Source organism: Pterocles gutturalis, unplaced genomic scaffold (assembly GCF_000699245.1).
Source record: "Pterocles gutturalis isolate BGI_N339 unplaced genomic scaffold, ASM69924v1 scaffold119, whole genome shotgun sequence".
In the NCBI taxonomy this organism is placed as follows: Eukaryota; Metazoa; Chordata; class Aves; order Pterocliformes; family Pteroclidae; genus Pterocles; species Pterocles gutturalis.
The window spans coordinates 1,532-13,463 of record NW_010132858.1 but is presented as its reverse complement, the minus strand read 5'-3'; the positions used below and the strand labels follow the sequence as shown (position 1 = coordinate 13,463).

General features: G+C 43.8%; 1 protein-coding gene across 1 annotated transcript in view; it reads right to left on the bottom strand.

The window, feature by feature from the left end:
• Window positions 1-11,696, bottom strand: part of LOC104467275 (tolloid-like protein 2) — a 14,148-nt gene extending 2,452 nt beyond the window's left edge. The window contains exons 1-8 of the mRNA XM_010081002.1: window positions 11,523-11,696; window positions 10,396-10,591; window positions 7,262-7,387; window positions 5,076-5,236; window positions 4,127-4,307; window positions 2,624-2,749; window positions 1,665-1,792; window positions 638-851 (exon numbers count right to left, since the gene is read on the bottom strand). Of these exons, the coding sequence (XP_010079304.1) occupies window positions 638-851; window positions 1,665-1,792; window positions 2,624-2,749; window positions 4,127-4,307; window positions 5,076-5,236; window positions 7,262-7,387; window positions 10,396-10,591; window positions 11,523-11,696 (1,306 nt within the window). The remainder of the gene's footprint in view (window positions 1-637; window positions 852-1,664; window positions 1,793-2,623; window positions 2,750-4,126; window positions 4,308-5,075; window positions 5,237-7,261; window positions 7,388-10,395; window positions 10,592-11,522) is intronic.
• Between the last annotated feature and the right edge of the window lie 236 nt (window positions 11,697-11,932).

The window sequence follows — 11,932 nt, the reverse complement described above, 5'->3', positions numbered from 1 at the left end:
GGAAGCTGAAGCACATTAAAAACTGTGGACCAAACAATCCTTTTCTGCCCATACAATGCACAAAAGTAGCCCTGTGCTTGTGCAAAACATGTGTGCTTTGGTGCAGTTTCCCTGCAGCCAATGAGGAAGACACCTCTTCACCAGTCTCTTATGCACTGCCACTCAGAACGTATTTTTTCTGTTTACAGTGGCAGGGATTTCAAAAAGTGAACCCACTCATCTCTGGGCTGCAACAGATAAAGAGGATCAAGCTGTATTCATCCACAGCACATCTATGCTTCCACCATAATCAGTCTAATATGGGCCTGTTCCGTGTGTGGGCTGATACACAGGCTAAGTTGCATCACCTCTTTGTCTGAGGCTTATGAGGAACAGAAAAAGTTGCTTCTCAAGCAAACACCTCCAATTTAAACATAGGAATGTCTGACATTAAGGGACCTCTGAGCTTATAAGGAAGCTGACATTTATGGTACAGTGCCAACAGTGTTCCGGGAACGGGTTAGCACAATATACTACCACTTAAAATTCAGGCTAAGCTTATTTGGGAGAAAAGTATGTCTGGTTTTGCCTGGTAAAAAATGCAGTGAGACTTGATGACATCTTATTGCGTTGGAGTATTGCCAGGCAATCAGCTTACCTGTGCTGTACTTTGCCTGGAAACCTTTTCTTTGCACAGAAGCATCAGAGTAAAACCTGAGGAACATCTTGTTGGTAGAAGCCACTACAGGGCCTGGTTTCTTGCTGCCACAGAAGCGGCCAAGGATAGGTGACTTGCTGTTGGGCCCATCATACAACTCTAAGTGGTCATAGGCACATTCTTGGTGCTGTTCAATCTCAAACTCATTGAAGGTCTACAGCAAGAATAAGGAGAACTAAGAAAGACATCTGTGAATCCAAGTGTGCGATGTAGCAGTGGATGAAATGCCAAGTGAGAAACAAGTCAAATTATACGTCTGTCCCACTCCTCCCACAAACTAACACAGAATAGTGTGCTTTCAGATAAGAGTGATCTCAGGGTGGCAAAGCTCAGAAGTTCATATCAATGTGCCATGTAGCCTTAGCTTTGGTGCTTCACATGGGTGCATGACAACAGCTTCCAACTGCAAGCCTTATATGCTCTTATTTTTTCCTGCTGGGAACCCTGCCTAGCACACTGAATGGGCAGTTCTTCAATATTACTTCCACTGAGCACAGGGATCCAGGCAGTATTTCCTCCAGGGCATGGGCCATCTGCACAGCTTTGGGCAGGTCCTGCCATATGCATCAGGCCAAGCTGTAAAACAGGCCTGACGCTTTCCCCTCAGAGACAATGGGGACTGGCCCTCCCACCACCTTATGCAGAGGTGGTCCCAACAGTGTGACTCAATAGGAGAGGTAGGGGCGGGAGGGCAGGTTATACCTTCTGTTAACAGAGAGAGCAATGCTGCGCAGCCGTCATCTGCTGGAGTCTCTTCCAAGCTGCCTCACCCCTGCCTCGTCTCCCTCTGAGACCTTCTGCCCTTTTGTGGGCCAAGAGCAGCCTCCCAGGACACCCTCCTCCAAGCACCCCCAACAGGACCTATGGGGATCAACCTCCCACTCACACAGTGCCAGGGGAAACTCACGTCAGCTCCTCACCATCCAGCTCATTTCTCCCCTTGCACTCCCGCACACTGGTTACTCACCACTTTCACTCGGTGGCCAGGTGTTGCAGAAATGTCCCAGGTGCACTCTTTTCGGCTGGGGTACTTGTCAGGCCAGTTTGGACTGCTCATGGTTCCCTCTGCACCACTCAGCTTGTGCTCGCAACCAGCTTGAGAGAGAGATCACAAGATGGAGGCATTGAGGCAGGTCTCACATGGGAACCACGTAATCCTCCTCTCTGCCCACAAAGACCCTCAGGAGGGCACAAACAAGGAACGTTTCAGTCACTGAACAAGACCTTTTAGTATTACTGCATAGTTCTGTTGGGTTTGTCTTACACTTTTTTGAGATAACTTGGCAGCTGGTGAAACGGACCATCTCAGTCCCCTGGGCTCAGTAACCTCATCCACCTCCTCTCTCCCAAACACATGCTCCTGCTCCTCCATCTCGTCTGCCCTACTCCCAGTGACACCGTGTCCGACCCCTCCACCACGTTCACTCTGATGCTATCCCAGCCTTGGGTTGTTTTGCTGACTTGGAAAGCTGAATCAGCTCATGGAGAGATCAGACAAGGACCAGGGACTGTTTGTTACACAGGAAGGCCATGGCAGCACACAACAGGGGTGGGGGAGCAGGAAAAAATGTATTTTTAGCAGCAGCAAGTGGTTAGATCAGCTCATCCTTTCTCTTCTTCCTCCACCTAATCATTCAATGAAGCAGCAATGACTAGTCTAAAAAATATTTCCTGCAAACACTCCTTTCACTAGCCCAGTTTCTTGCACTCAACCTGGCCATCCCATGGCCATATGGAGGACTAGACTAGGGAATAGATCCAGCTGAAAACAAGCCCTTTTCCTCCTTTTCCTAGGTAGTTTTTCAGCTGTCTGGGGCTTTTTTGGTGTCCCAGCCTGATATGTTGTACAAACACGGGTCCAGCCCCAGGCAGGGGCCAGTGCTGAGGCAGCCTGTCTGCCATGAGCACAGCGAGCAGGGACCTTACCTTCTTTACAGTCGTGGCCATTTTCATGCAGCATGAAGCCATTTATGCACTGGCATATGTAGCTCCCAAAGGTGTTGACACATTCGTGCTGGCAACCACCATTGTCTTTGGAGCATTCGTCCTTGTCTGGGCAGGATCAAATGACAGACACTGAGCTGACAGTGAGAAACAGGCTACCGCAGTTACCAGCTGGGAGACCCATACCCAGACGGGGAGATACCAGTGCAAACCTCCAACCTCTGCTGCTGGATCAGTCCAGTCAGCTTTTCAGACCAGATACAATTCTCTTCAATTGTCTTCCATTCCATAAAATACATCACAAATGTGCTTTATTATACAACATAGGTTTTGAATGGTTAAAGACTCCCATCAAAAGAAACCTATAGCAATGTCTCATTCTTTTAGAACAGTGGCCAGGAAAAGTATCACACAAATTCAGTAGCCTAGGCAAAAATCCACTAGCCAGTCTTTATATTTTCAAGTTCCTACATACTCTGATGAGCCTCCATCTTTAAACAGCTCTGTCTGAGAGCACAAGCAGCCAATTGGAGAAGAGGATCCAAGGTATGCTGTCCCTGCCCATGCCACGGGGTTTGGAACTCGATGATCTTCGAGGTCCTTTCCAGCCCCAACCATTCTATGGTTCTATGAGCTGCTCCCTGAAGCTAAAACATGCCCCAGTCAATGTTCATTCCTGTGTGTTCAGGACTATGCATTCCTGAATCTCACTGTTCTGAGCATGCGATCTGCTCATGGTTTCCAGTCTGATTTAATTTATGAACAGTTTATCTTACTTTGTTCTTGGGCCAGTGCCCTCCCTGGACTTCATTAACCTCTTTCGCCTCCTCACTCCCAAATGTGCTTGTAGATGAAATATACTCCATGTCGTCCTCTTGTAAGATTTACTAAGCCAGCCCCTTAGCCCTGATTCTACTCTGCAACTGCCATTTTGCCTGATCATCCTCCTCAAAAACATGAATACTGCTCAGTCTCTGCTGAAAACACAGCATGAAATTGAATTTCCACTTCCATATAATGTAGTTAACCTCCAGAACTGCCTGCCAACAAGGTACCTCACTGACACCAAGAGCTACAAAGGATTCAGAACAGAGGATTAGAAACTTCCACTAGCATGCACTGCTTTGATGGGAATGATTGTACATAGAAAACTTCTGGAAATTTTCTGCCTCTTCTAGTTTCAGAGGAAAAAGCTTTTAACTTTTAGGATCAGGTTCCTCATTGCTTGCTTCCTGCTGTGGAAGGACTGGGGGCATTGATGAAACCCATGCAGTCTTGCTGACACAACACTATGAAACTGGGCCATACACCGCACTGAGAAACCAAGATGAAAGGTGACAAAACACAGAGCAACCACGCTTTTTAGATGTAACTAACCATGTTCAGACTCTGCCTGATTTAACACGAGGTTGAAGAAAAATCCCTGAAAACTACAGGTTCAGTCAGAGGAGGCAGCTAAGCAAGTGAAAGAATACTGCCACATACCAGAGAAGTAGTGAACTTTAAAGCCTTTCTTGCAGACCGTGTTGTCTGATTTGAACTCCAGTCTCATGTTGTTGCCATACGATGTAATTACTTCGGGCTTCTCCGAGCCACAGAATTTACCATGCAGCTTGGAGTCAGAAGCCAACCCACTACGAACTTCAACAAAGTCATATTTACAGACCTGTCGAGAGATGGGGATATTTCTCAGCTCTGTGAACTTGGAACAAAGCATTTCAGAGGATGGGGACAGAGGCTTGACCAAGAGGGAACAGAAACAGCCTTATACTCAAACACACTTAACTTCCCCAAATTCTCCTCTGTCAGTGTTCTCACTCGCTTCCCTTGCTGCCCTGGTCTTAAAGCATGGGTGTGTTTATGAGAATAGCAAACATTACATTTTATTTGGCTAAAATAATTACTCCCACCTTATCCAAGAGTCTGACAGTGTTGAGTGAACTTCAGCAGCCTGCTGAATTAAGGAAGAACCACTGCCCCCATTTATATGGTGGGGAAAGTGAGACGTGAATAATTTGTCCAACTTCCACCCTGCCCTTGTCAGGGAAGAGAACAGACTCTCTTACTACTTATTTTGTTTCTTCTTGAAGAACTCTACGTCATTGTTAATTTCCAGTTATTTTCCTACAAAGGCAGCTCTGGGGAAGTTGGGGATGGGACACCTGTTAGGCATGGAAAACACCTACAGTTACACAAAACTGGTAGAGAAAATAAGCCCATTTATAACAGAACGCTTTAATCCTTCCGTTCCATAGAGAAGAACAAGACTTCAAGGAGAATGATCACTGTTATTGGCTTATTATATCAAGGGCAGGAAAACAACTAGAAGCTCCACCAGTAAGACAGAGTCTCCTCTTCCTTGTACCCCAAGGATTTATCCAGTTCTGAGTTAGCCAATAGTCACACCTCTGAGATGCCGGGACTGGTTACGTACATCATTGCCTTCCAGCTCAAACACTTCGAACTGCAGAGAGATCCGGTACTGGGCTGGAGCTACCACCTGCCAGACGCAGTTTTTGTTAGTAGGATATTCCTTGGGCCATCCAGGGCTAGTAATGGTCCCATTGAGCTTGGTGATGAAGCCCCCACAGGCAGCTGGAGAGGCAATAAATGAACACAAGTTTTACTTGGTTCTGTTCAGACACAGATTGGGCCACACTGTTAGCTAGGAAATTAATCAGATCCTGGTTGGCGGCACATTTCAAATCCCAGCCTCCAGAACAGGTTTAAAATGCTAGAAGCTGCAAATATGATGGAAACCTCACCTGCTATAAGTTACCAGTGAAACACACACAGCCAGGCTACGGCCCTGAGAGCCACTTAAACCATGCAAGATTGATCTCCTTTTTACTCTCTAGCCTTGGGCTTACTGTGGATCAGTTGACTTGACATGCACAATATAGTTTAAAGGACAGCTTGGCAAATTCAGTCCTACAAACCTTACTACTTCAAGTTTATCAGTAATGGAATAATTAGAAGATAATGGAATCCTAGGGAAGACACCCCTGTCAACTCTTCAGTGGCTTATTATATGTAGATTCCATCTTCTCTAGGGAAAACAGAAGACAAAGCCAAAGACTTAGCTTTATTATCCCATTTCCTTTAAAAATTTAGGACATTTCAGCTTCATCCTTTTGTGGGAGGGCATGGCTTTTACCTCAAAGGAATGAACCTCAGTTTGTTCTTTTGCTGCAAAATTCTATTTGCAACAAAGCAACTTTTTTTGCTGTTTCTTGGGAGCAATGAGATACGGCAAGATCTTCAAAGCCTACACGGATAAAAGCTTCCTGTGTCTGGTTCCCAGCATCATTTTGCATTCAAAGGGGAGCTTTAATAAAAAAAGTGTAGCAAGCAAGCATGTTTGGAGGAACAAAAGCAATTTACTCCAATGTGTGTCACTGCAATTTCAAAGATTATCCTTCCTGTATTGCCCACAAATTAAGATTAAAATAGGAGGTTACAAGTAAAGTTCAAAAAATGCTTGCCAAGTTTTACTAACTGGCTTGCTCAAAATTGCAAGAAATTATTTTTTAAAATGAAGTAAAGCTTCCAAAGGCCTTTTGCCTTTTTAATTCTGCCCTCACCAAGCTGATAGCAGCCTTCCATAAACAGTTTGACAGGAGTAGAAGTCAGGACAAACCGTGTGACTTGGAGAGCATCACACACAGCGTGTGGAGCTCCCTAGACATCTCTGTCGAAAGGCAGAGCTACCAGACAAGTACAATGGGTGGATTCTCACCACACCAACAGTTGTATTGTTGGTGGAAGTAAACACGTTGCAAGAGATAAGTAGATAGCTGATAGAAACAGTTCCCATTGAAGACATGATTTTTTTCCCCCCATGACAGAAGAAAGGAATTTACTCCTTAGTATGGAGAATGTCTGTTATGTATGCAGGCAAAACATTGATATTTTAGTCCACAAAAGAAATTTCTTTAAAAAAAAAAAAACAAATTCAGCCTTAGATTGAAATACTTTTGGGCTGTTGAACGTTTAGGTTGTAATACCCATCCTCCCTTATGCTGTACTGTGGGAGATCTAGTCTGACCAGGGATGTCTGGACATGAAGAACAACCGGGTTTAGAGACGTAAAAGTACTTTTTATGAGGGAATGTAGTGATAGGACATGGGGTAATGGCTTTAAACTGAAAGAGGGTAGATTTAGAGTAGGTAGATATAAAGAAGAAATTCTTCACCACGAGGGTGGTAAGGCACTAGAACAGGTTGCCCAGAGAAGTTGTGGATGCCCCCTCCTTGGAAGTCTTCAGGATCAGGCTGGGTGAGGCTTTGAGCAACCTGGTCTAGGGGAAGGTGTCCCTGCCCGTGGCAGGGGGCTTGGAACTAGATAATCTTTAAGGTCCCTTCCAACTCAAGCCATGCTATGATTCTGTGATATGAATCTATGTTTAGCAGGCAAGAATCAGAACATTTTCAGTTTTTCAACCAAAACCTGTTTTTCAATGGAGGATGTTGACAAAAAGAAATTTTTCAGGTGGGGGGAGACAAACAGAAACAAAAAGGATGTGGGGGCAAGGAAAATAATCTCCAAGATTGTTCAATTTCATTATTAGCTGTAGTACCCCTCCTATAGACAGATGCCTCAATCTGTAGGTTACTTACCTTCACAGCTCTTTTTATCAGCTGTCAACTCATAGCCAGGCTCGCAGGTACATTTGTAACTGCCCAGTGTGTTCTCACACTGCTGCTCGCACCCACCGTTGTCTGGCAGAGAACATTCATCAGTCTCTGTCAGGAGAAAACCGGAAGAAGTCACACCTTCCTGACCACCCAAACAGCCTCATATTCCTCACTCAACACTCCTGGACAGAAGGACCAGAGCACTAGCTGACAAGCTGAGCCCGCGGAACAGGCACCGCAGCAAACCTCATGCATGCTAAAGCACTCCTAGCACCAGACTGCACAAGACTACAATTACAGTTATTAGTCAAGAGTCTCTCCCCATCATTTTTTACCTTTCTTTAAATGTTTTCACAGAGGCACCACCAGCTCAGCTGCATGTCCTGCAGTGGGCCCACTGTGGAGCCAGCCTGAACCATCTGTCTGGCACAGGGCTGTCCCTGTAGCCTCCTACTGCCAACACCTTGACACCCACACCCAATATAATGTTCCAGTAACAGTTACTGCTATGTAGATCAAATAAGAACGGTCTTGACTAGATCATTATTGTAGCTCCCTCTAACTGAAATATTCTATTCTCTTCTACTGATAACACTGTCTTCCTGCAAAGCCTTCCCACAGTCAGGAACCCCCTCAGTGCAACAGTTCCAGTCCAAACAGATTTTTGTTTTCTTATTTCTGTTTATGGATTCACTATGAAGAAAGTAGAGTACTACTTTGCTTGGGTACAGGTTCAATAGCTTCTAATCAGGCTGCTAAATCACTTGCTTCAAAGAAAAGAGAGGCTGCAACTCCTATGATCATCAAAAAAACCCCAGTGATCAGTCTTTACCATGGGAATCCTGGCTATGGGCAGGTATATTTGCCAAAGTATTGTCTTTCCTCTAATGTTTGCCATGAAGAAGAAAGGCACAACAACATGAGTGTAAGACAAGCATAACACAACTAACACTTCAACCATATACAAAATAGGCTTCACTGATTTGTTACCAAAATGAAGAGAAGTACTAAAGAATAATCCTAGAGCTTTCCCTTGAGATATATATGATGGGATGGACATGAGGTAACTGTTCTTCATATTTTCCTGACACTGTCTCTCGGATGTGACCCATGGCGTACCCCCTCTGAGCTGTCTTACTCTCTGCAAGCTGTCTGCAGGTTTATTTTCTCTGAAAAGCTAGAAGTTACCACTGCAAGTTCTCACAAAATATAACATTCAGTTCCATCCTTAACTCTGTTTGGTTTTTTTTAAGCTGGGTTGTTTTCTTTCAATGTTGTAAGACATGTAATTAAAGCTCTATTACTTTCATAATTCATTAAGGCAAAGCTGACCCATTGCTCAGTCAGCTATGGGTGACAGTCTCAAAAGTGCTGCAGAGCACTAATCTAATTTGTTCACTTATTTTGTTCATGGAGTGGCTGGCAGTCACAATCCCTCTAGATATTGAGGTACAGGCTGCAGACTTCAGATCCCAGCTTGAAATCCTGCATGCAGCCTACAAGTATGTCTACCCAGCTTTTGCAAACTGACTTCAGCTCTGCCCCCAAAGCAACCTTGCTAGAAGTTGTGTAGCTATGGCTACTGTAGTGCTTGGTCCAGGCATATACACTTTGCTCCTCAGCTGGACTTACTGGCATGGACTTAACAACACCCTAACCAGCCACGAGCTACACAGTTTCTGGTTCAAACAAGTGACGTCTGAGCAGACCGTGCAAGACCTAGTCTGCCAGCAAAAACTCCATAGGCAATAGCTGGGTTTCAAATCGTACTAGCGGTGCATGTTTGTGCATTTTTTATTTAAAAAATAAATAAATTGACTATCTGTATAACAATGAAAGTGTCCCAGGTTCAGCTGTGTAACTTTCTCCTGCAAGTTTGTAGGGGAAGAACCTCAGATTCTAGAGAATGACTTGCTGCAGGCCAAGGAGTCCCCATGCAGTGCTAATCCCTGGAAGACATCTCTGCCACAGCCAGCCTGCACTAGCAGCTCCTGAAAGAAGCCAAAATGTCTTTAGGAGGAAGTATTCTCTGTTGTCTTTATGGAACCTGAGAAATTTAAACAAGAAGGTCTAGGCACTGTGAGAGTTGTTCAGGGACCAGAATTAAACATCACAGTATTTGCCAAAGATCTTGCAATCACCCTTTGTCATGGTCCGTTTGGACCTCTCAAATTTACAGGACAACATACTTTGTGAATTAAACACTAACATTTTTTTTTCCACATAAATGCATGGATTAAGAATTACGGGTTATAAATTACGAAATCATATGACTTGAACAGTGAATAAGTGAATTCACATGATACACTAGACTGAGAAAAGGGGATTGATCCCTGCTGTCCTTGTTTGCTGTATTGCTTAATGAGATAGTGAAATAAAGTATAATTCACAGAGTACATTGTCCTTTAAATTTGATGCAAGACAAAAGTTAAGGTAAAAACAAATAAAGGACTTACGCAATCCAAATATTGGCATTGCAGCTGTTATTTCTGTACAACTGTCACTGAAGCAGAGAGAAACATGACTATCTACCTCACAGCAGCTCTGCAGGTATTTTTCCAAGTGGTTAGATATTTGGTTCTTGCCCCTATCAAGATACTGGAAAAAGACCATGGCTTGGGTTCAGTTCTCAAGAAGAATTTTAGTCTTCAGTGGCATCTTCCTGAAGAGGATCTTAGTTCAGGAACACATTTGTCTCCTAAAGTACTTGAAATCAAATTTACTCTCTCTCCATAATTTTCTTTTGGAATAGAACTTAAGTAGACAGCTGGTTTTAACACTCTTCGTACAGTACTAGTACCTTGTTTGAAAATGTCAGTGTCCCCTGGCATGGATAAATGGAGGTCACATTCTGTCCAGCTGTGCAACACAAGGCGTTAGTGCCTGTGCTTGTACTGCTCCAGTAGGCTTTCTTTCTGTCTTAATTGGGGAGGCAGTATTCATGCCTCAACGTCAAACCCCTCTACACTCTCAAAGCAATTTGTATATAAACTCAATATTGTCTAAGAACTCTTAATGACAAGTAGATAGAATGGTAACTGATCATTTTGGGATGTCAGTATGTTAACGGATGAATGGTCCCCAGTTTTGACCTTGAGAGGTACTAGACAACATACCTTTAAAGAAATTTGCTGCAAAGCCTGCTTTATTGATGGTTGCATCAGAAGCAAACTTCATCCATACTTTATTTGAGCTGGATTTGATATCTTCTGGCTTCTCGTAGCCACAGAAGTGACCAATCAGTGGGCTGTACTCAGTGAGGCCATCTCGGATCTCCAGGTAGTCATAAGAACATGCGTCGTGCCATTCAATCTGCAACGCGAAAAGGGTGTGCCTGCGGCTCATATACCCTGGTATGAGTGCTCTGAGTCAGGCTAGCTAACCAGTTAGTCTTTGGCTAGAGATCAAAGGAGCATCTCAAACAACTGGTCACAACTAGGTACTTGCCTCAGGGCTGGGCTGCCATTGAACTCTCCTGTATTTGAAATTGCATTCAAGCCCACGCTCGTGTCAGTTCTACTGCTATTTCGTGGCTACCCTCTGGTGAAACCTGGTCCCTATCTACAAGCTGTTTTTCCATGAGAAGCTGTAAGGAACAGAGCAGAACAAACAGAAAGGTTCAAGGAATAGCTGTGGGGATGCAGGCAGTGGTATCAGCCTTTTCCAGGACAAGCACCGTAAGTGTGCCCAAGCCACAGGAGCTTATGGGTTAGATGGGATTTATGCACCAACTCAGGTCCTTTCCACTCCTGCCTGGGACTTAGACATAAGTAGTCAGAAACAGATCCTAGCTAAAAGGGCAAGACATCCTATAACCAGTAGGATGAGCTCTTCAAAGCCTGTCTACCATCTGGGAACATGATGTTTCTTTGGAGAATCACAAACATCCTGCAACCTGCCATGCCCCAGTGACACCAAGAGGAGTTTTTTGCCTGGATTGTGACCATACAATTTCATTTGACCAGAGAAAAAGCTTAAGGACTCATGAGTCCTTACTTAACATTTTTGCAAATTTTTTGCCCCTTCCAATTCCTCCTGTTTAGAGTAACTATTTTTGAAAACTCATCGTATTTAAAACTTGACTTCAAAATCTCTGAGCAAACTTTTGGTGAGGAAAAATTACATTCTGATGTATTCAAAAACTTTTTAAAAAATTATTATATATATCATTTCCTTCTTAATTTTAAAGGATCTACAGTGGCAAAATAATATCCATAATATAATATATAATAACATTTCTCACCTCAAAGGCTTGGAATGTGATTCCTATGTGAAAGCCCTCAGAAACTGTGATCTTCCAGATACACTCTTTGGAAGGTCTGTAGTCATCTGGGTAATTGGGAGATTGGATCTGGCCCACATCTTTGTGAATTTCTCCACCACACATAGCTTCATAAAAACCAAAGAGCAAAACCATGAAATTGTAGTATTTTCCTTAGGTAAAGCCTGCTACATACATAGCCTTCTTCCTCATTCAGATCTGTATCAATACCACTTGTTCTACAAAAGCAACACAAAAGTCATGGAAGTTTTTACAAATCTAATTTTGTCTTACTGACAGTATCTCCTGTCTTGTTGTGCCAGCCTCCTTGGAAAATGAACTCACTGGTACTGAGAACTTCAATGGATTAGTGTGTTTCACGCTCCTGGTCA